This window comes from Columba livia, chromosome 1, assembly GCF_036013475.1.
Source record: "Columba livia isolate bColLiv1 breed racing homer chromosome 1, bColLiv1.pat.W.v2, whole genome shotgun sequence".
Lineage (NCBI taxonomy): Eukaryota > Metazoa > Chordata > Aves > Columbiformes > Columbidae > Columba > Columba livia.
In genome coordinates this window covers 99,103,106-99,128,446 of record NC_088602.1, presented here as the reverse complement: position 1 = coordinate 99,128,446, position 25,341 = coordinate 99,103,106, and the positions used below count along the sequence as shown (strand labels likewise).

The following is a 25,341-nucleotide window of genomic DNA, read 5'->3' as shown; positions in this document are numbered from 1 at the left end:
AAAGTTAGGGAAGACACCGTCACTGAGAAGTCCAGGAAACAGCATAACAGACTTCTGGAATCAGTCGACAGCCTCTTCTCCACCCAAAAGGACGCTTTTGGGTAAGATTTGCACACTTGGTTAAACCAAATGTTTCCCCGGGTCACTTAGACCTCAAGCTTGTATTTGTAATCACAGTAGTAACACTATGTAGTAATGTTAAAATGTATATACTTTGCAATATTGTCGTTTAGTGTAATTTGGCATCACTCAGGGGTTCAGCTCAGCTGCCCTCAGCCCCCAGTGCAACCACTGGACAAGCTGGAATGCTAAATTAACCCTCTTAACAGAAGGTGCATGATTATGGATAAAACTTCAATATGGAACTAAGTAAAAGTCTCCTAGTACAGCAAACATTTCAATTGCTGCCACATACTAAAGATCTATAATAGAGCCTTTTACAGGTAAAACTGGCGTATTTGGAAAACTAGTCAAAGTTGTGTAATGGAATAAGAGCTCCTTGAAATTTGTACACAACAAATGAGGTACTTGATAATATTTTAAATAATTCTGAAACTAATTACTTACTGAGAGATTTTAATGCAAAATTTACACACATTTATTTAAATTAAAATGTTAAGTATGTACAGTCTAAATTCATAATTTATTTCTGCACCCAATAAGGCACAAAAAGGCAAAACAAAACTCAAATAATAAAAACCTTTGAACTCTAAGATCTCGGTACCAGTAAGGGTCCTCACAAATGCACACTTTATTAGCTCTGGTTCTGTAAAGGTCTATACACAGTCTAAACCAGGGATATCAAACTAATTTTTGCTGGGGGCCACATCAGCCTCACGGTTGTCTTCAATGGGCCGAATGTAATTTTAGGACTGTATCAATGTAGGAATACGGTCCTAAAATTACATTTGGCCCATTGAAGGCAACCGTGAGGCTGATGTGGCCCCCGACGAAAATGAATTTGACACCCCTGGACTGTCTTTAAGTAAATGAAACAGTATACTCCACTGTCTTCCAATTAGATAATAATATAAATAATAGTAAAATACTTTGTTACCATACAGGTGTTAATGGACACGATCCTACTTGTTACACCTTATTGCTTCAGCTTCGGTGTATCAGAGCTCAGCAAATTACTAGTCAGAGTATTGCTCTCTACAACATGTGGTTAACACATTGAGTGTAGGCTGACAATATTCTTTTATACAACTATTTCCTTTCCAAAGAGTACCTATTTTAAAGGCTTTGGCTCTGAAGGAAAGTGGCAGAATGCCACATATGTAAGAATAATTCTGTAAGGTCTGCAACCTTATAAAAGGTGTATCTGTGAGCAGGAGTGGGAATGATGGGAGAGGAGGAGGTGGCCTCTGACACTTGAGTCTCTTTGGTATCTGCACCCTAAAGGCAGGCTCCACAGCAACATGTGCTGATTTAAGTGCTGCTTTACAAGTTTCTGCCATTCCTCCCTATCCCAGACTGCATGTTTCTGTCCCCATGCTCATTCTGGCTCTGGCAGTATTCTGGTTGTCTCTAATACTTTTTGCTCAACAGATCATTGTTTTGCTGGAGCAGTTTTCTAGTAGTTCAGCACAGTGCAATACAGAAGTGCAGTGTCAGATGAATGTTGGAACAACTGCCAGGGAGAGGATGAAATGTGAGGAGAAGGGATGGGTCTCCATCAACTAGTGATTTAGCTTGGGATGCCACAGACTTACTGAAATTACTCGTTGTCAAAAACACTTGTTATGGAATTGTGGCTTACTCCTTATTAAAAAAATACCTTTTATAGCATTGCAGCAAAATAATTCTGGTTTTAAATTCATGAGGATATCAGGTGGAAATAGAGATACCTATAAAAGAAGATTTACAACTCACTTCTCCTGTTGTTTGACTTGATAGGTTAAATTTTTATATGCCAATCATTTTTATTGGTGCCTACTGTGAAAGTAATTTATACTTAAAAAATTGCTATTTCTCCACAGTGCCTAATGTTTTTGCAATGCTGTGTGGTAACTAGGCAAAAAAAAAGATAAATAAAAAAAAAACTGTCAGATTCCAAATAAAGAACTTCTGTACCAGTGAATGTTCTTGTTTGCCCCCCTCCCTTTTTTTAAAAAAAACTTTCTTACAATACGTCTGAGTACCATTCCACCTTGTTTTATTTCCATTTCAAGCAAGCACTCCTGTCAAATGCTGAACCAGGTTTGTTACAGACTTTAGGATAGGTATCACCTCAGGCAATGACATATCATTGTGTTGCTGCATACAACATAAAAAGCCAATATCTGCATTAGCAATTAGTTCAGTGAAATAGGAATGGATCGACAAGTAAAACAATTGGGTTAGTGAGGACCTGATGTTCACACTTAACGCATTGCAGGAGTTTTTATAACACTTCTGACCAGCTTTCACTTTGCCTTGTGGACTGAATGCCCATTAGCTGCTGGATTACACTGGCGAATCTTCTGGTGTACATCCTTGAGTTTAATTTTATCTGAAAGGAGTCTAGTTTGCATGCTCTGAGACTCTTACATGATACAAGCCAAAGCACTGTAAGGGGACAATCAGGAGATTCACTTCAAAAACATACTCCTGATCTGATTTGAAGTACTGAAATAAATGCACCCAAAGCTAGAGTGGCCATCAAAAGAACACACTGGGACATGCAGCTATTCAGAGTTCATCTTATACCTGAATATGAGGTTGGTTTCAGCTCACTCTTTCCTGGAAATTAGGTTTATCCTTCAGACTTACAGTAATTCAGCTTTCAGATGAGCAAATTCCACAAAGCCCCCTGCATATAATCTTTATGTTAGGTAAAGTCAAATTCATTATTTCAAGCTGACAACACTGTATAGCAGGTTTAAGCACACACTTCTGTTTCTGAACTTAGGAACTTCATCCACAGCATAAACAAAATAAATCCTTTAAGGAGTTTCAAAAGACTGGACTTCAGTCACTTGAACCAGGTGAATTTAAGACGCTGTCCACAAATCAAGTTTGTGAAACAGACACAGTAGGAGTTGATACGTAACACAAATTCACTAGACTGTAGAAGCTATTGATTTATTGTAAAATACTGTTAAATAAACACTTACTTTGCAATGGCTTCACACACCTTTATCCTAAGAAGAGCTTGGGGAACAAAAAGGAGGACCCCAGCTCTACCTATGAATATCCAAAAGGATTAATTCTTCTTTCTATGTGCAACACAGCTCTCCCCAAAAAGGCAGTTAAACTGCTCCGTCATTAGATTACTCCAGCTGCTGACAGTTTTCAGCGCAGTAACAGAGACCAATAGTAGTAGTAATAGAGACTATTTTGCCAGACCAGCAGATTAGAAATCTTTATTAATAGGTATATTGTACTTTATGCATCTTCACCACCTGCAGATTTTAGGGAGAACTTACCGAAGTTTTCTCATATAAAGAACAAAAAACAAAAAAAAAAACCAAACAAACAAACCAACCGACCCATCAAAAACCAGCAAGAGCAGCATTTGCTTACCATGAAATGAGGTTGTGTTAAAATACGCTTTAGCTCCTTTGCATCATTGTTCTCTGGGTAACATGAAATTTCTTCCAATACCTGCAAAACAGGTGGAAAAAAATGCCCATAGTATCTTTCTTTCAAATAAAGTCATTAACCAAACAAATGAAAACCCTCACTGGTCAGTTAGAACATCTCCAAATGATTATGCAAAATAATGTTTTCGACAGGAAAGGGTTTAGGAAAATATGCTCCCCCCCTTCTGTTAGAAGAATAAAATACCTCGCCCCAATTTTCTGAGAGATTAAAGCAAAAACTGAAGTAAACAGTTGCTCTTTTTTTTCAGTTGACAGTATTTCTCCAACAGCTAAATAAAATATATGGACACAGAAATGAAGCTCTAACATATGTGACACACATCACAACCAACAATTGATACTTTCACACATGTTCTCAACTTGTTAAAACACTCAGTTCTGAAGAAGAACTAAAAATAATCATAAAATCTTCTCTCCACAAACTAAATAAAGTGTATGTGGTCCATCTGGTATCCCACCTCCAAGCTCCAGGTTTTACAAAATCTGAGCTGTATTTCAGATTATTATTATTCAGGGAAGGAGGAGGCAGAAGGCATTTGCCTGCAACCTAATACTTTCACCTTTATTTTTCACATGCAACTTCTTGGACAACAAAAGCAGATTATTTTGCTTCTGAAAGCACCTCCCAGGAGTAACTGCCAGGAAATTTTGTGGAATAGAACTTTGCAGTGTCTATCAGTGTGACTCAAGTTATTGCAAAGTGTTTTATTAGTCTTCCTGTTCATTCTGTTTTAACAGCTTTATAAACAAAGTTTTCCTCTGGCATTACCCCCAACAACTGTACTTATTTTTACTGATCATATATGATACAACTATTTTTTTAACTACTTGCAATAAATAAACAAATCAAATACTATTTTTTAGATATAAGAATTAAGAACATCCATGTCTATTAATCTTTTATCTTCAGGGGCCACATTTCTAGGTCTGCTCTTCTTAGAACTATCCATGACAAACTTGTTTCTGTTTAAATAGCTGATAATTAAAAGCAAAACCCTTTGTGACTAAGTAATATATAAACTGAACAGGAAAGATACTGCGTTTACCCAACAGGAGTGCTCCTTTCAAGACTGCCATTGCTACAGCAATGACGAAACTGAGTAATATATATAATCCTTACAGGAATAATGGAATTCTGCAAGTTTATGCAACATGTTATGTAACTTAAGTAAGCAATGGTAGAATTCCAGAAATAATTCAGATTCTGAGCCAGAATTCATGCCAGTAACTTAATGAAGAAAACAAATGTTCCACTTCAAACACAATCAAACTTTCAAAGTAAAAACGTTTTACAGCCATTACCTCTTTGGCTCTCTGTACAGCATCACTTGGAGGATTCCTGATTTGTGGTGAAGACTTTGTGTTTATTTTGTCATACAGCTGAAATAGCAAGAAAACAAACTACTGAAATCATATGCTACTTTATATAAAGTAATGATGAGCGCTAACAATAGTCCGCTTATGTTACCATGATTAAGATGATTATTAAACTTCGAGTCCCACAGATGTTTTGTATACAAAATCGAGCAGCTTAGGGTTTTGGCTTTTCATTTTTAAACATTTCCTGATTTGAACAGTGCCATAGATTCAGAGTTCATAGGATGACATGGGAAAGTTCAAGAGGTTAAGAGGTTCTACAAACCTCTAATGCTTTTTCCACAGATTTACAGAAACTATATTCTTCTACTAGAAGTGATCTTCTGACTCTTGAATAAATGCTGTAAATCATACATTCTGCTACAAAATCAAATTAATCTGCATACCCCACTTTTCTCAACAGATCAGTCATCAGACTTTCCAAACAGTAGTTTAAATAAACCTCAGAATATGGCAAAAATGCTCTTGAACTCAGAATGCTACAGAAGCCTCACAAAAAAGAATACTTCTATTCTACAAGGAATTTCTATTGGACAGAAGAATGCCAGTGTATTTAAGTAGGGAATTGTAAACCTCCCAGGTTAATTATTTTCTTTTAAAAATCTTTTAAACCCCTTTTAACTACGCAAAATGCAATATGAGAAAGTTCTATCTTAAATTTCAAATTATAGATAGATTTTTCAGGCTCTCTTTCATACAAACCTAACAGATTGTACGTTTTACAAAGGAACAAATGTATACTTATGAATAAACAGAGACTGTAATTAGTACTATTTTCAAATAAAAAGCATTTGGTGTACATTTCAAACAAAATAGAGATGGTCATGCCTATAATTATTTCTTATTTATGTTAGACTACTTCTTTGAAATGTAAGTTAGAAAGAAGATACAAATAACTATTGTCAGGATATTAGAGAAATTTTTATCACAGTGAGGGTGGTGAAACACTGTGATAAGTTGACCAGGGAAGTTATAGAATCTCTCAACTTTCACAATACCCCAAATTCAACTGAAATTCAACATAGCGTATGTAAAAAACATTTAAAATACACAAGGGAACCCAACATCTTCAGCAATCCTAACACTGTAAAGGATGAGCTGATAGGAACCTTTGCTGCTCAGGGCCTTCCTCTGAGAAGCTCACAGCTCTGCTGTTTGGCCTTAGATACCTGAAAAAGGGCATCTTGTCAAGGTACAGAAGTGCCGCCTTCTCTTTCCCATATGAAAACTCATTCAGATACGTGAGATATGTAAATTGCAATAAATGCAATCCAATATCATAATCATTTTACTTGTGTTTCTTAACAATTTAATGCATATGTTGAACATTTCAAGTCCATATGCAAATAAATACAAAAAGAGGAAACAATGTCTCTTCCAAAAACATTGCCCACGGGACAGTTACACAAAAGTAGAAAAGTCAAGATAAATCAGTTTCTTCCATATCCAACCACCTCACCTTGTGCTGCCAAAACGCTGCTCTACTCAACAGTTTAAGCAGCCTTGACCACTGTTGAAGTTAGTAAAATAAAAGCTTTCTACTAGCTTATAGTTCAGGAGATACTTTCATTGCATACACAATGACTTGGTTTTACCCTTTCTTAAATAAGTAAACAAAACGTACTCAAACTCCAGCATCCCCAAATTATTAAGTATCACATTTATATACCTGTTAAGAAACTCCATCAAGTACTGTGTACTGAGTAAAGCACAGCAGAAGCTGTTGAAAACGCAAGATACCCAACATGAATATTATTGAAGGTACTTTTCTAGAAGGTTCACACACACATCCTGCTTAATATTAAGAAAATTACTGAAGTTAGCATGAAAATATTTTTATTAGTTATTTCTAGCAATTGTTTATAAGCTAAGTCACTGAAGTTGCTGGTTTCACTCCAGTTGCTATGTTATTGTGATCCAAAACAACTGGCAGTTTACACACACAGTTTTTTTCTCACTATCATGGGAGAGGATAAGTTATCTTCTGAGATTAGGAGAGAGGCAAAAAGGAAAGTAGGAAGCAAAGTGCCTCTGAAAATGTTTAGAAAAAAATCAAGGCAAAGTTCAGACTAAACAAGGCTGCCTTTATTTTTCTCTAGCACCCTTTTGCTGAGGCATGGCACTTTAATTCCATCTTCCAGAACTGCTACTGAGATTTGCTTCCAACCCTGACAGTACTTACAAGAAAAAGCTCTGTATTTGCATTAAGGCTTAAAGCCTATGTATCACCCAAGCCATGCGATCCATTCGTTGAACCTGGAGGTAGAAGACAGCCTCAACTGGAGAAAGGATGTATTTTTGGATGTATTTTTGGTAGCTTCAGTAGCACGAGCAGATCTCTTCTAGAGAATCTCCTCATGTACTCTTCCTCCAAAACTCATTACAGTAGAAGACACTCATTCCAAGATCTAACGGAAAACTATGCAAACAGCCAACACCATGTTCTATTTTTACCACATACATAATGCATTTTTCTCTAAAATTCTGTTCAACCCTAACTCCAAAAACCAAGAAGCAAATGAACCCCTCAATGAATCTGAAAAGCAACTTGAACCTCTTCAACTTGAAACGCATTTTTAAATGGTAAATCCCTCATTAAAATCAGGAATATTTCATGATGGTATACTAGATTAAGAAAATAAGAAATACAATTTTTCATTTGTTTAACTGGGTTACTATCACTTTAACCTCTGCATGTGAGGAAAAAGAGAAGCATATTTTCTGCCCAAATAAAAGATCATACATCTAAGAACAAAGAATACATGTAATACTTAGAAGAGAGGGAACTCTCTTGGCAAGGGGAAGGGGGAATCTCAGCCAGTCAGAAAGCATCAAGTCAGCTACCTATGAGTTTCTCCCGGGGAAGACTACAGTCAAATGCCCACACCACTGTGAGAAGAGCAACTGAGGAATAAGACTGTTACATGTGTTTGTGGCGTGCCACAGTATATCGTTCAAAATAGTGGAAGAATGTCAAGAGGCAGGGAGGCCTCAGAAAAAGCTTTCCAAAAAGATCAGTCATCTCTCTCCCCCAGCATACTACAAAACGCTTGAAGAAGACAGAAGTTTGATAACATAAAGGAATTCTGTTTAAATGACAAAACTATCACAAGATGCAAGTAAAAGGAAGTAGTCAGGACAAATTCAGAGTAGAATTAAAGCACAAATATTGACATGGCAGGTAATTAAAATGTAATTGATTTACTCTCTTAGGAGATTTCAAAAATCAGAAACAGACATTTTTGAAAAGGGATACTTCAATTCGTGGAGTTCTTAGCTTACAATGGGACCAGGCTACATAATTAAAATTGCTTCTCCTAGCCACGTATTCCATAAATTACCGAATAAGCTTTACAATTTCAGTGCAAATAATTTAGTTTGTAATTTGTTGGAAAATGATATCTATCTTAATAAAACTGGTGCTTTATGAATTATCCTAAAGGAAGCCACTAGCAGTAGTGAAAGATCTTTTTTTGGTGAAGTTATCAATGGTCAAAGAAGATTTTCACATGATATGAAGAAAAACTTCCCGTACAATATTTTTAAAGCATACTGTAGATGTTCAGCTAGTTGTTACCATCTCTGTGCCCTGAATTACTTTTACAATAGGAGCTGACTGTGGCTTTCACCATGCCAAAGTTTCTTTGTCTTTTTACAGATGGGACACAAACCCTTACATTTTAATTGTGGTTCTTGAAATGACGGTGAAAACTGTCTCGACCTAAAACTGTTTTCAATCCCTTTTCAGCAGCAAAACATCTGCACTTATTACTGACATTTGATACTAGCAATGGAATAATTTCCTAGTGGAGATAAACAGTATTATTACCAAAGTGTCTCAGTGTCTATTTTCACATCTCATCTAGAAACAACCTTTTGTTCAGGCCACGCAATTTCTCTCTGGTATAATGCATTATAACACTGAATTATTTTGGAGAGTAGTGGCACAAATTGCAATGCACAAGACAAATGCAATTGTTACACACTTAGACAGTAAAATGACAAGACTGTTTTCAAATCTATAAGTACATACACAGCAATACCCCATGAACCATTTATCTTGTTCAGGTTCACATGACATTATGTATTTCTAATGCCTTAGGACAAATTAAAATAATATTATGTACAATATTGCATCAGAAGTTTATGTAGTCAAAGCAAAAATAAGAACATAACCAAGATATGTAACTTTAAAAACATGTGAAGTAATAATAAGCAAACCCAGAAACAAGGGAAGTATTAGTACCTCTTAGTACTTGTTTTAGGTTTTAATTTTCTCAGTATACCATTTCAACAATGCATTCACATAATTTTTTTGAATATTAAAAAAAGCATGCCTGATTCTAAACTGTCTCCTGTTTGGTATGCACTCATACAAACAGAAGGACGAATTCAGGATATTATTTTGTATCCCTCATTTCCAATTTTAGTAATTGTGTGTTCAGTCTGGAAAGAATTTTTTAGCATTATGTTATTAAGCCTACTTAAAAAAATCATATTAACTCTAACAACAATTAGTCTTTACTGGTTACAGAAGTTTATCAGAAGATTTCTGCCAGAACACAACAGACACTGGTAAGAGGAGGAAAGCTTATAGAAGCATTAATGCACCAGAACTGGTGAAGTAGTCCTACCTTCTTTGCAATCCTGAAAAACAACATGTTTTTTCAAATGTTTTTTGCACTTAAACAATAGCTATAGCAGAAGTAATTCAGAAGAAGGAATTTACAGCTCCATAATTCATCTCTGAAAGCATCTGAATTTAGAGGTTTCATTTAGACACGTAAGAACATTTGTTCCCCAGCACATAAAAATCCAAGACAACTTTACATGAACTTTTTATGAAATGTTTAAGAAAACTCTGAACAAAACCTGTTTGCACTCGTCACAGAATAAAGTGAACACTAATGACAATTACAGCCAGGCTGTACACATTCCTGTGGTACAGAACACATTACTTATGTGCAGTTAGCTACACAATTTTAATCACAGAAAACTGGGCTGTTTTCAATGCTGTTGTCTTCCAGCAACTTTAAGTCCTTAGTTCTTCACTGTCCTCACTAGAATGCTTTTCCATGTAATACCAACACATCTTCAGCAGGGCAAAATCTGTATGTGCCCTAATGGGCACATCTGTATGGGCTTTCTTTTTGCTGGGACACTCTACTGTGAAGTGAGAGTAACTAACTCTGCCCCCTCTTCCCAGTAGCTCAAGCTCCAGCAATTTCACTCAGCAATAACCACAAATGTAACAGTTAAAAATTCACAATATATGTTTTTTTTTAATGTTGTAAAATGCGACAGCAATTGTAACCTTTGGAATTAACAAACTTTTGAATACTTTATTTCGCAGTCTCACTCCTCAGCACCAGTTCTGCTGCATTTGCTACACAGAAAATCAAAATTAAGAGCTTACTCTAAAAAAGCTTAACAATCACAACAGATACGTTAACAAAACTTCATATAACAAACATAAATTAACATTATATAGCTAATTAACAGAATGTTACTATTCTTAAAAAGACAAGTTTTACTATAAATTTTGCATGCTAGAACAGAAATGCTATGAAGAGAATACCCACAGCAAATCAAGTAGTGTCACTATCAGTTGACCAGCTTTTTTTGTAGAAGTCCAGACTTTTTGTCTTCTACTTCTGTAAAGGGAACTCGTTTCTTCTGATATTTAAAGGCAAACAGCTCAAAGCCTAATCCACAATCAGGCAGGCGAGACAAAACAAACTCTTCTCTTCTGACTAGTTTTTCAGATGTGCAGAAATTCCTTTTTAACTGTTTCCTGTAAGAGGAGTCAGAATACTGTCCGAGCACAACGTCTAATTCAATGTCGTAGACATCACAACTAGTAGAAATTCAGCCTTGCTGCCTGGTCTGAAATAAGTAAGCATTTTACCTATCCAAAATCTGGAAGTTTCTGAGATGCAAACGAGAAACCCTTTGTTAAAACAAGAGCCACGGAACTGCTAGAGCACAAAATCCCAGGATCTTTCAACACAAACACACATTCTGTGAGGATTCAGTTATAATTCAGACAGACAGATAACTGGGTTGATAACCTCAAATATCAAATCCTTGAAACATCTAGAAATAATTATTAAAACATGTCCTTATATATCTGACTTTTGCTTTCTGGACAATATAATCATATACAACATAGTGATATCAGAGGACTGTTTTTCATCACTTTTAGGTTTTTGTACCATCTAAAAATTCTTGGGTGGAGGTGCTGCCCCTTGCACAGCAACATTTACTAACAAGTAGGCTTGCTGCTCTGTTACCTTCCACAGCTCCCTATTGTGGCACTCCATTTACCCCAGAGGTTTCATGTGCTGCAAGTCTGAAAGAAATCTATGACCTGCTGAATGAAATTATATCCAAAAGCAGCAATAACAAAGATGCACTAAAATTAAAGAATCAGTGAGATAACTGATAAACCACTTCATTCTTTCTTCTGCCAGTTCTGTTCCACATCTCCTTTTCCATGCAAAATGGGTGTCTCTTTCCTCAGGATTCTACACTCTCAAGGAAACACTTCCCTGAAGCCAACAAATCCGGCTGGAAAACACACTGAATAACAAGGTCACCGTCAGCAGGGACTTTATCTTCAACTTTGTTTAAAGACAGTTTGTTCTTTTAAACCCCCTGTTTTTGTTTTTGTTTAAGAACTGTGCCTGAAGCTCGCTGTTACCATTTTAGCATCAGTGACCTCACATGCATTTCCCAGCATGATTCTACAGCACATTATAGCCCATCCCTGAAGCATGTTTAAGACCCTACTTTGTGAGCTCTTAAGCATCACAGGTTACAGCCCTCTCCATATTCAAACTTTTTTCTGTGTGATATGCTTATTGTAGAATAGGAATATGATCAATCTTTGCATCCAAGTTCCTTATATGGTGACTGTTGTGCAATTAAACTGGGAACAAAACTACTTTAATACAAGGTTTGAGGAAGGAGTTTATCAGCTAAAATGGAGATTTCCCTGACACAGTATTCACAGAACAAGACAGTCTGAAGCAGTACATGAATTCTGTCTGAACAGACAACAGTTTGCTTCTGTTATTCCACAGAACAGACAGCTGTCATCATTGCTGCTTGTTACTTCAAGCACTAAAGACTTTCAGTAACCCTGACAGAGGCTATGCTCATTTGAAATACTCAGTTTCTTTCTACATATTCACATTCATGCAACACATAAATTATCTTTTATGTAAAAAAACCCCACCTTATAGTAGCAAAGAGAACCCCAAATTTCACTTTAATTTTGATTATTTATGTGATAGAACTGAAATACACATTCTTTTACGTTTTAAAGGAACTTCAACTGGCAAAATGTAGGCCAAGTGTAATTTGTTTTTAAAAGTCATGTGTTTTCTTATGTATTCATAACTTGTAGAACAGAGACTCGTGTTGCTACCTGTGTCAGAACGAACATAATACCAGATTTTCTTAAGCCTTTACCTACAACAACAGGCACGAAAAAATGGTGCCAGGTAAACTCAATCAACCCTATGGAATTTTAACTTTTACTCCAGCCTGCTTCCTTTTTTTTTTGGGACAATTCCACATTTGGGTTTCTTCACTTGCTTTATTTTAAATCAAGAACCTAACTTTTAGGGGGAGGAAGAAAGGAAACCCAACCAAACTGGGCAAAACATTTTTCTCTGTGTATTAGTTCAATTCCCACTGCACTTGATTGGCAAACAGTTGTCTTCTAGAGAGTAAGAACGATAAATTTCATTGTATCACATACACGAAACCTGAAATTCTGGCCAAGCAAACCTGACACATCAAGGATAAACGACAACTGAAAAATGTTTAATAAATGTTAGCAGGTTGTTAATGACCACACTTCTGATGCACACAAGATACCACATGTTTCTTGGTGTTTAGTGCCTTACCACTGGAGAAAGAGGAAATCCATTAATGCATCTAGTTCAAGAACTGCTAGCAAAAAACTCCTTGACCCTTCGTCTTGCTATGTTTGACAACAAAAACTGTCTGTCAGATGTGGCCCTACTGAGTTGTCAGAACAGTATCTTAGTAAAGCACAAATGATTGAGGTTCATTCTACGGATGATGAATATACAATAAAGGACAGAAGGTGTGAAATGATTGCAGGTTTCCTTTCAGAGGGAAAACACATTCCTGAGAAGTGCACAGCCACAGGACTGTGTATGCAGCGCCTTTGTAGTAATCCAAGGGGTAAAAAGAAACCCAGAAAGAAATCCTCCTCGTTGCCTTCACAGGGTCTGTCTACTGGTAGCAATTTGGTTATATGGCAGCTGGAAGGAAAGCACACAGTCCTTTGCCAGAGTTGGCAATAGGCAGAGATGCCAAGTGCCATTACGTGTGTTACCACTCAATATTTTATCATCTAAATCCTGCATTGACATATTTTGCTTGCTTTGGAAACACCAGGGCAATGAAATGTTGAGGTATGGAGCACTGAAAAGTATTTCTATTCTGTTACGTAGCTAAAGGTTGGGATATCTGTTGTATGAATTTTTTGAACAAAACTTAAAAAAGCAAAAATACATCCAAGTTTAAACTCCCTCAACAGGTTACAATCCTGTAGTGAAACTGCAAGCAGTCAGGAACTGTGGGGAAATCACACAAAATTCAATCTGAAACTAGGACTGAACAAACCTCTGGAGCTCCATATGCTAAATTCACTGTGCTTATGTATCTGGGTGTAACCATTTTTAAACTGCAGTTCTTATACTGCTAGTTTGGACAAGCAGCGATTCTAGCTTTTAAAACGATACAGGAAATATTTCTACTTATGCATATTTCATGGCACATTGCTTTCTGCAGTCTTCATAGAACATAAAATATTTTCACAGGTTGTTCTACATAAATCTTTGATCTAATTTTAGTTTTTAAACTGGTATAGTTAAAAGCAGATTCAAAGACACACTTAAACTGGTTCAGACCACAAGATCAAGTGTCAAGATGTTTGGTAACATCTGAGTTGTATGTTCTATTTCTTTGCAAGGGGCTGACTTTTTACCTTCAGCAGATGTGAGCTACGAACAAATTTTAGCTCTGCTGTAGAATGTATGCCTTTTTAGCAGAAACTACGATGTACTATGCATTTACTGTGTAAATTTAAAGACTCCACAGTTCAGAGGTAAAATAGCTGAGGAAAGGACTATATTCTCATAAAATAAACTGCAGGCTGTGTGCGTTTTTTGTCTTTATTTATTTCCACAACCACCCTTTCAAATTGGGCCTCTTGATTTGCTTCGTGTTTTTTGTTTGTTTTGTTTTTTTGGTGTCACGGAGTTACTGATAATAAACAGTCATGTGCTACTCCTCAAAATCACACAAGACATTATTTCCTTCTATTTAATTTTAAGTGCCTCTAAATGTCTCATTCATGTATAATGAATCTAGACTCCATTAGCAGTATGATATTTTACTATAAATTAGGACTCTAACCTAGAAATTTGTCTCATATTTTTAGAAAACCCCATATTAATACTCATCATAAAAATTGTATTGACTACAGAAGCTGCTGTGATAGCAGATGCTAAAAGAGATGCCAGACAGTACATGTGCATAGCTTGCCAAAGAGGAAGAGGTTGCAAATGTAGCAAAATTCTACATCTTATGTGACACATGTAGGTAAACATATGTTCTCTCAAATTGGAAAGTGTGCTAAGCAAAGCCTGAAATTGAATAATCTTAAATAAATACATGCTACACTTCAAAACCAGAGTGACAAAGCAAAGATTATTTAGATTTAAGTAGACTGACTAAGATATTTTCTTACCTCCTCAAAGGAGGTGAGAACTCTTCAATTTCTGCTGCAGTCATCCAGGGTACCTTTCAGTCCTCCACTACACTCTACAAGACATCTTCAGTATACCATCTAATCTTTTCCTATTTCAGAAACTCTCTGCCACGAGTTCCTCCAGCCACTTTTTTTGTGGAGGGGTCTCAACTCCATTCCTGTATCACAAACCAGATTTTTCTCTGTTCACTTTGCAAACTTTTCAACTTCTTTTAGAAACATGAAAGAAGTAAAACTAGGGTGAGATAAAGGTACTGCTTTGCACACATCAGTACCAAGAAAACTAGCATAACAGTTGGAAAATCAACACAATGAAATTCAGTGGTTCTAATAAAAAAAAAACCCACTCTCACGCCAGAATGTACCAGTAGTACTGTTGTGAAAGACATGGGCTTAGACCACTACTTCACAAGGTACTTTAACACATTTGTAATTTCAAGGACACAAAAATCCCTTTATTTCAATAACATAGTGAATTATTTTTGCTGCATCAGATATCAAATTGAAACTGATATTAAAAAAAACTAAGGCAAACCACCTTTCAAAGGTGACACCAAGCAGCCAATCAGGTAAAAGTAAGCATAAAAGGCACTGAGATGCTGGAGAGAGTTCAGAGAAGGGCAACGAAGCTGGTGAGGGGTCTGGGGCACAAGTCTGATGAGGAGCAGCTGAGGGAACTGGGGCTGTTCAGCCTGGAGAAAAGGAGGCTGAGGGGAGACCTGATCGCTGTCTACAACTACCTGAAAGGAGGTTGTAACATAGAGGGTGCTGGTCTCTTCTCCCCAGTAACAAGCGACAGGACAAGAGGAAATGGCCTCAAGTTGCACCAGGGAAGGTCCAGATCGGATATTAGGAAAAAATTATTCACGGAAAGGGTTGTCAGGCATTAGAACAGGCTGCCTAGGGAAGCGGTGGAGTCACTATCCCTGGATGTGTTTAGAAGATGTGTAGATGTGGCACTCAGGGACATGGTTTAGTGGTGGACTTCGCAGTGTTAGGTTATAATGGTTGGACTCTATGAGCTCAAAGTTCTTTTTCAACCTAAATGATTCTGTGATTCTAGAAGAACCAGAGAAAACTAATCCCTCAACACAGGAATTGCTAGAAAAAAAAAAAAAAGTCACGTTACATGGACAAGGCCTTGATACACCCCACAGAATAACCTTTGCCCCTATTTGCCCCCAAACTTCCAACATGGATTAATGACTTCTAGCAGTAACTATAGACTCAGGTTAGGCCTAAACAGGCTTCATTCGTTTGAATAAACTCTTCAGGGTTAGATCACCATCTTGAAGAAAAGGATGCTAATGATCATGAACCTCATTAGAGGGACAGAGAATCCATATAAAACTAGTTAAATCCACAATGATTACAGAGGGTTGGCAAAGAACACAGCTTCTCACATGCTTTGTGACGTTGAGCACATATCTTGCACCAGGAGGTGTTAATATTGGAGTTACAACCATTTTTGTTTCTCCCTATCCACACAGATTTTTTGTAATGATATAGTAACAATAAAAATATACTGCAAGGAGCTCATTAGTATTAATACAAAGAACAGTCAACATGGACTAGCCAACTACTTGAATAACTGGAAATAGGAGGCAGTGAGGCCTGACTGACTTGAAGCATAGCTTACTGGGCTGCTACAACATTGCCTTTGAGTATTTTAATGTAAATTAAGTGTACACTGAAATATTATTCTGCTCCCAGTAGCAAAAAAAAAAAAAGTGGAAGTGTTATTCAGGATTTGTGGACTGCATCCCAGGTGCTGTGGCATTTCTCTATTTTTGTCATTTCTCAGAGTTAGTTCCAGGCTTCTGGAGAAATAATAAATCTGAGAAGCTGAAGTTTTATAGGGAAAAAACCCCAAACCAACAAGTAGCCCTTACGGTTTAAAAGGAATTAACTTGAACTACACTCAACATAAAAATAAATGAAGAAAACGTAGCAAGTAAAATGTGAAAACGATAATTTTAACCTCAAAATAATATTAGTGAAGTTAATTAAGTGTTTTACAAGAGTCAGAAATAAAATTCTACTGTTCTTTGACAGATCAGGACCCAGTACATAAAAATACACTGTAAGCAAGGGAATCTTAAATTATACGTACTAAAAAATGTCTCCTGATTTATGTTTTTGAAATCTGTTGCTGCACACAGACACAAACACACTCCTGCACACACACTCACAATGACACACCATTGACACAGAGAAGATGACACAAGGCCAAGAGGAATGGGCTAAATAGTACAAGCCTAATTTAAAGTACATAGTTTATTAAGCTGAATTTCACTGATGATTCAACGCATCAGTACTATGCTTATACATATACTCAGAAATGACAGAATATTAGTTAGAAAGAAAATAGGTTAAAACGTGACAAAGCAACTATCTATGACAGCGTCATGCAATCCAAACCAGAATTTTGCATTGTTGGAAAGTGGTAGATACATAAATTTCTCAAAAATGAATCTTAACCAATATAGAAGTCACTGTTGGCTCTTATTTGTATTAGCCTTGTGTTTAAGAGTCTCAGTCATATATCAGTGTTACATAAATATTATAACAACATGGAATAAAAATAATTTCTGCTCAGAAGATTAAATATAAGACAAAATCTCTGTAAAAAATGGTGAGACAGAGAAACAGGTAGAACAAGAAAACAATGATGCCAACTAGCACAGTGATCTACATATCCCAGGAAGACTGAAAATGAAATGCAAAGATATGAAGGAAGTTGAAAACGGAAGGGATTTTCGAGAACGATTAGGAAATAATGCAGCAGAAATTCTAGAACAGGCTCTGCTTTCAGATATCGCCTTCCAGAAAAGTTACCTTTTAGAGAAAAAGCCTACTTCACTGGTGATGATGATCCAGCCCACCTGCTGAAAGAATTCTTCAATGAGTTCTCCCTAAGGATTTGGTCATTGTTCTTCTACAGTACTTGGGAAAGGAGTTTCCATTGCAGCGTGAGAGACTGTCCCTCCCACTCCCTGGGGCTGAACATGCTGCCTCTGCTGGACTGGGATAAAAGCCAGATTTGGTTCCCCAAATAGCAAGGTGCTTTCCTGCCAACATAATTTCTTTTTCTTTTTTTTTTTTTAACAAATATTTTCCATTTGCTTTTTTCTTACAAACATATCAAAGGATAATTAAAAAATAGGAAAAAAGGGTGTTTTAAAAATGAGAAAGGATCATTTCACATATGATAACTGAGGGAGTTTAGCAAGACATCTAGCACACATATACTTTCTGATCTGTTTTTGCGAAAGAAGCACATTCATGTTCAGTATTCAAGAGGGTAATGACCAATGGTGATCCAAAATCTTGAACCACACTATGTGATTCACATAGAAAGCCATTCTTATTCAAATCAAAACATAGAAAAATCAGATGATTCATAGAAATATTTTAGCTTTTTACAGACAGCTGCTGGTTTTCTTTTCTATATCATATGATAGATATTCCACCAGTCTATTAATCATTTAAAAGAAAGAAAGAAGGCAATGAAAGCAACCTGAAGATGGAAATTAAAATGTCTCCTGTTTTGCATTTTTTTTCCCCCCAAAGTTTAAAATAAAATTTTTAATTTAGCATACTTTGCTCACAAAACAGCAAATCAGGGATGAATGTATGAAGAGTTTAAAACATTTTCAAATAGAGAACTATAGCATCAGCCATGGCTGGACACAGCTGAATAACTGATGCTTTTACAAAAGACAAATTTACTGTGCCAACATCCAACACTGAGAGGGTAAACAGAACAAATCAAAACAGATCCAGTAGAAAGCTTTAGCCAACCATGTAAGAGGCTAAACTGAGGTCCCAAGAACATTCTTTCTAGCAAAAGAGAAAATATGTTTCCATAAAAGTCTGGACTTCAGGACCAAATCTGTTTGGATGACTGAGTTCAAAAGAAACACTAAGGGAACTCCGAAGTGTGCACAGATGCTTGTTCCTTTGAAACATTACCATTAGCAGAAGATAACAGACTTTTATAAAAACCAGATTCTCTTGAAACATCAGTATACCTTAAATATATGGACTAGGAATGTAAATTAAACTCTAAAGGGAAGAAGTGGCTACACATATAGACACGACACATATAGCTAGTCCAAAATGTTTTAAATCTCATTTAGTTAAAAATGTACACGTATAATGCGCTATGCCAGCAAAAGGTAAAATAGACTTTGAAGGAAGTTTATAACGCTTCTAAGGCACACATACTTGCAGAAAGAACAACACTTACCTTAGCGAATCCATCTATGAAAATAATGTAACGAACTTCTTAAATTAACAGCCAAAAGATAGCCTAGGGAACCATCTGACTCAGGACAGACAGATGCAGACAATGCCAGCAGCACAGAGAGGCCCCTGGGACACAAAAGCTGATATTGTTCTCCTGCTGAGCAAAAATCTCACTTGTAAATCAAACGACATCTGCATTCAGAATCACCCACAGAAAGCGTCCCTGAAGGGGTGACTAACTACTTGACTCAACAGAAGAAAGATTCCTTGTCTCCTTCGGTGTAGGCAGCTACATAAAATAGCAGCCTCTGGGTTTACTTTTTAGCAAACTTTGCTTTCTTTGATACACCAAGATGTAAGGACCTTCCCCATTAGGTACAGCCCTGAAGACCAGTATACTGTTCGAAACAAATAATCATTAAAGTAAAATCTTTTGTCACGATACAGAAAATAGCCAAACACCAATGTCTCCAGAACTGGTAACCTCTTCACACTTATTTCAAACTTATTTATCAGTATTGCTGACATAATACAGCAATGTCTCCCAGGATCTCTTTCATAGAAGTCAATGAAAAAGTCTTACTCAAAGCATTTGATAAGGCTTCTGAAAATCTGTCAGTGGTAATAAAAAGCTGCTTCACTATTTAAATTTAGCTCTGTTTCCCATAAAGTTATTTATATCCTTTACTTAACTTTATTACATTCTTTTTGATATAAACTGGATACCAGAATTAAACGATCTATAAAGCTTTGGGTAGGAATAAACCCAGACAGTTCCAAGTCACACATGGGAATGTCCTACAGCATTCAACAAAATTTTGATCATCACTTTTCTATCAGAAGTGAGAAAAAAATAAGATCTGTCCAACCCAAAATTACGCTTTTACTTTACAAGAAAGATCAATTATTAAACAATGCATTTTTAAGGTAGTAAATATTTCTAAATGTCTGTTTCTAGAAGGCCCTTTTCTTTGTTCTCCTCAGTAAATAAACTTAAGTTTTTAATAATGAATTGTGTAACTTTTGTACAGGAAAACCACACTTAACACAATAGAGGAATTCTACAAAATTATGAAAAAAAAATCACAAAACGAAACTATTCAGTAAGCCCACATCAGGATATCCTGGTATATTGCAGGATTTGGCCCAGAGTGAATATCAATTACTTTGTAAGTATTTGGCACCTTTTGCCCCCCTTGTTTTGAACATCTTTGGCACCCAAGTAAAGTAGAAGACAGTCTCAAGATGGCTATCTAAACAGATGAATTGACTAAACAGATGAATTGACTAAAAACAACTGGTGGGATGATCGCTTTCCATGGTGGTCAGAGGTGCCTATCCTCATAACATCTAAGTTAACGAATTACTGAGAAAGAAGACTTCTATTTTGTGATCTATAATTACCTGAAGAAAACAACACATGGATAACTTGCACTCTTAACACAAAGATTGTCCTTTCCTTTTTTTGATTTCAGAAAAAGTTCAGAAGCAAAAGAAGGTATTTCAGCAGCAGGAGTGAGCTATCATCATGTGCATAATCTAAAAATAAGGATAACTCTTGAGAAAGAGTAGGATCATGAGAACAAATTTAACTGTAGAAAAAGGCCAAGGAAGAGGAAACAGCAGTTTTAACGCAAAGTGACAGCCAAAATGCCACAACAGATTATAAAATTCCTACAGAGTGGAATACAATGCTTTACAGGTGACGTATTCTAGTGACCTCGTAAACCCCGAATATTGAGAGGAATAAACAGTTTCCCTGACAGAACTTCATCCAAGTACAACTGATGATTGTTTCAGAATCCTGAGAGAAACTGGAATAGTATCAATGCATAAACAGAAATCAATCTCCCACTAGGTTACTAAAAGAAAAAAGCTACACTTTCAAATAATGCTTCAGTCTTTCAAATACGTATTTCATGACACTGCAATATTTTAGAATTTTATTTTGTATTATTCTAATAAAGGTATATTTGGGAAGATTCTATCATCCCTCCTCTTCCACATAGCATAATAAAACTAAAATGCTTTTTGATAGTGTTTTATTCTCACAAATTCATTATTATAGTGTACATTTAAATGTATCCCTTTCTGTCTAAGATAATGACTATGACTTTTAAAGAAAAGAACGGCAAAATAGTATGAATTCATTGCAGTTTTTTCCTGTTTAAAAGGCTACAGCAGAGCATTACAGAAATATTAGATCATTAATGAAGTACTATGAACCAGACTAGCACTGTAAAGAACAGAAAAAAGCAAAAGCATTGCAGAAGTATGAGTTAATGTCTGGTAGACCAGTCATAGAGCAAAATACTTAAACTAAAGGCCATCTGGTTTACCAAAGCCCAAGAATTTATATGACAACATAACAAAGGTTAATAAATATCTAAAACCTTCCTGCATGAGTGACACAAGTATTTGGTTTCTTATTATTATACTCATTACTGTCTTCCTGTCCAGATCTTTATTTCTTGTTCATATTATCTGATCACCTTTCTATACTGCAGCATGCAATATAAGAAGAAGAGCAATTTAAGAATCTGGAACACAAGCTAGGTGAACTTAGACCGGGAAAAAAAAGATTCATATTATAATGCAAATTGCAAGACGAATTGCAGGAGATGCAATTCAGGAAAGTAATGAACTCCTAATCCCTTCTTCCTGCGTGCTTCACATGATTTTATCCAATGACTGTTTAATGTAAAATGCATAAACAGTTATCAAGAACAAAGATTAGAACTGTAGTCTTGTGCCAGAGCAATGCCTTCATCACTTAACAGCTCACTGTCTCTGGTCTCTCAAGTCATACAGGCAGCTACGTTGTGGGGAAGCTTTACCAGAAGGCGTATGTTCCCATACAGGCCAGTTCAGAACCTTGCAGGTGGGTCCTCTTCTGGAAGGACATATGTGTGGATTTGAATCCTTTAAACTAGAGAGATGCATAGAATCCACGTCGCCCACTATTCATCAATCACTAAAAAAACTATAAGAAGAGTACAGATCATCTACTACATTTTAAAGAGTTTGGACACCAAAGGTACTACGGCACCATTTATATTCAGATCACACCCTTGCAAAACCGCATATAGGAACTAAAGCATTCAACAATTTTTCAGAAATTCTTTTAAGTTTTTACAACCATAACAAACTACCTGCAGATCAGGTAGCTGAAATTACTCTTATTCCTGTATGTCTTTCATTGGGTAAAAAGCAAAGACATCTTGTTAGATTTGTGTTATTCACCGAGGTATCCAATCTATTAAATTCAAGACATAGTAATAAAATGGTCATCATCTATATAGTCACACAGGTGTTTTGGTTTGATTCAGGAGTCCATTTTTGAAATAAATCTTCTGATTATGCCCACTTACCATTCTTAATTTTTCATAGTACAGTGTTACCAAAGCACATTTATTCTCAATGCTAAATCAGAATAAGATGCTGTTCACCTACCAGTGGTTATTCAGTCCACAGGACTGAAGTATAAGGTAGTATAAAGTAAAAGCACTCAGAATACACAGAATTGTTGACACTGGCTCCCCAGTCTCAGCTGCTTTCCTCTACAGATCTGCTATTGTTATGTTGTAGTACTTGCTAATGTGGACATAGCCTATGCCTCTGGATTTGGTTCCATCATGAGTTTTTTCTCAGTGGAAAGCGCAGGCTGCTTTAGAAAAAGTCTGAAAGCAAGCCCTCTGTCTTCAATACGAAGTGTCTATACGTACCAGAACAAATCAGGGAAAGTTTCTTCTGCTTCTTTTTGACCTTTATTTTAGACCTCAACACTGTGTAGACGCAGAAGTCATTGACAGCATGATAAGCTTTTGAATTTGTTCTTCCATTAAGGTCTTGGCATTCGATGTGAGGGACAGAATGTACACCTCTGCAGTGATGCTGAAGGTCCCTGTTTTTTCAGAGCTGAAGTTCAGCAAATACATCTACCTAAAAACTATATGTTCTCCCAAATGCATACAATTTTCGAGAAAGTATAATGTATTGCCTTATTAGGCCTGCTTAGTTAAAAAACTTGGGAAACATAAACAGGATTTCTGCATGTGACAAGATAATAAGAACATTTTGAGAACAGGAAGTCTTCAAGGCACAGAAAGATAAGTAGTATGCAAGCATTTTTCCTGTCAAACACCAGACTACTTGCTTTTCAAAATTGTTTTTGCAAACCAGAACGCTTTAGTTTTCTGAAGGAAAAAAAAGAAACCAAACATCTATGAACCACCCGACATCACAGTTGATCTGTACATGTAGCCAGAAAGTGCACTAGGCTAACAGATAGTGAAGAAACTGGAACCAGATCCGGATTATGCTTGCCAGGAGGCATTAACCTGTGTCTTCCAGTGTTGTAATGTTTGCACACTTTCCTGTGGAACACCCACTGCTGTCTTATGCAGTAATAGCTCTCATGGACCATAAAATAATACAGATTTAAATGACCAAGGCTATTACATGCTGTGTTGAAGTGTAGGAGAGGAACAAGCACACCTAGGTGTTTTGCACAAAAAATTGTCATACTTGTAAGAAGATCCATAGAACTGGTCTGAAATTATTACATTACTTAAAAATAATAAAAAATGAATGAGTCTCTACAGTCACAAAGATACAATTCAGTTAAAATAAAAAATAAGATCCAGCCCTTATACATACATAAAAACCTACTCTGATAAATTATCTTAAAGCAAAGCTATTAATTCAAACCAAGTTTTTAACCCTTTACATATTCTAAGTTATTGTGTAAATATAGTCCTAGAATGTATTTTTGTGTAAAGTGCTAGTTGATTTCACAACTAAATTAATCCATCTTGGTATGAAAGAAAAACAAAAGAGTATATTCAGGATAAAACAAAATTATAGCCAATGAACAGATACAGAAATGTATTCAAATTGTTTATCACAGAAAACTTACATCTAGTAGCGTGTGAAGATGCTGATCCTGGAAAACACTGTGAAGGAAATCTAAGTCTTTTTCACTGCAGTCTGTAAGTGCATGAATTTCTTCCAGGCTGTCCAGCACCTGCGAGACTGCTCCTATGGGGCAATAAATAGGGGAAAAAAAAGAAAGAATACAAATCAATGAAGCAAAGACTGGTGGTAAACGGAATTTTGGGAAAGGGAACTGTCACTCCATATGGTACAACCAGAACAGGAACTTTAAAAAGCTGACGTCTTTACACGAAAACTCACTGAATAAACTTTACATATATTGACAGTGACCATATATAGTGTGATTATATGTAAGAAATTATTTAACTGAAAAGAGGTTAAAACCTGTTCTACTAAGCTTAGCTTTGTTCTATTTTAGCCTTGTTTCCAATGATACATTATAAAGTCACTTGCATTATCTGCCCAACTGCCTGTCCTCCCCATTCTCACCCCAACCTTCCCCTTTTTCACATTTTGAACTGCTGGCCAATTCCAAATACATATTGCAAATGAGCAAAAAATTGAAAGAATCAACACACTCACAAATTCTAAAATCAGCATCTGGATAGACAAGGGAAGAGAGAGAAAGACCAGATTGCTGTGTCCTCTGGAGGAGAAAAAAAGGCTGTAACATGAACTCTGGTGTTTGTTCTGCTTTCCTGGTTATCTCAGATCCAATTATAGCACTTGCTTCCTTTTGACCGGTGGATTGTCTTGGGTCATAGGATAATGAGGATGATTTTTATATAGCATAGGGTGAAAACAGAAATGAGAGATATGGGAACAACAAGCAGAAACAGAAGGCATTATGGAAGGTGAAAGTCCATGAGGAGAGCTGAACTCACAGCAGGGAGGATACAGAAACACAATACAAACCCATAGTAAACCAGCCCATATTAGTTCCTTCTTGATCAACTTGTTTTAAAAATCAGACATCAGTGGTGGCTGCCACTTGTTTGCATTACTAGAATGCTAACTTTAGCTTATCTAAATACCCAGTGCCCATGTCTTCAAGTGTGTCCACAGTGGCATAAAGATGGGGAAAGATAGTACATATTCAGTGTCAGTCTGTGAAAATGCTGGTGTCAGACACTGAACTGATGAATGCATGCTCATAAATAAATTCTTAATTCTGGATGCGGAATTCTACACAGTTTGCATTTCAGTAATTTTTCCTTAATACGTTTATTCTGTTTACTTATTCATTTGCCAGTGTCCTTTTGTCAAGATAGATAATATCTAAAAAATTGCTATATTTCTTGAAATTCCAGTCTTGCTGTATGAACAATTCTTACCAGCCTTCCTTAAGTCAAGCCCTTTTGTAATCTCTTGTATTTTCAGAACGTAATAAAAACAAACAAAAAAACCCCAAGCCCC

The 25,341-nt window shown here is 36.3% G+C and overlaps 1 protein-coding gene across 11 annotated transcripts in view; it reads right to left on the bottom strand.

Moving 5' to 3' along the window:
* CASK (calcium/calmodulin dependent serine protein kinase) overlaps positions 1-25,341 on the bottom strand; it is a 210,326-nt gene that overhangs the window by 39,785 nt on the left and 145,200 nt on the right. For all 11 annotated transcript variants that reach the window (XM_065069882.1, XM_065069924.1, XM_065069896.1 and 8 more), the window contains 3 exons: positions 23,948-24,069; positions 4,890-4,967; positions 3,508-3,588 (listed from right to left, as the gene is read on the bottom strand). In XM_065069882.1, coding sequence (XP_064925954.1) covers positions 3,508-3,588; positions 4,890-4,967; positions 23,948-24,069 — 281 coding nt within the window. The remainder of the gene's footprint in view (positions 1-3,507; positions 3,589-4,889; positions 4,968-23,947; positions 24,070-25,341) is intronic.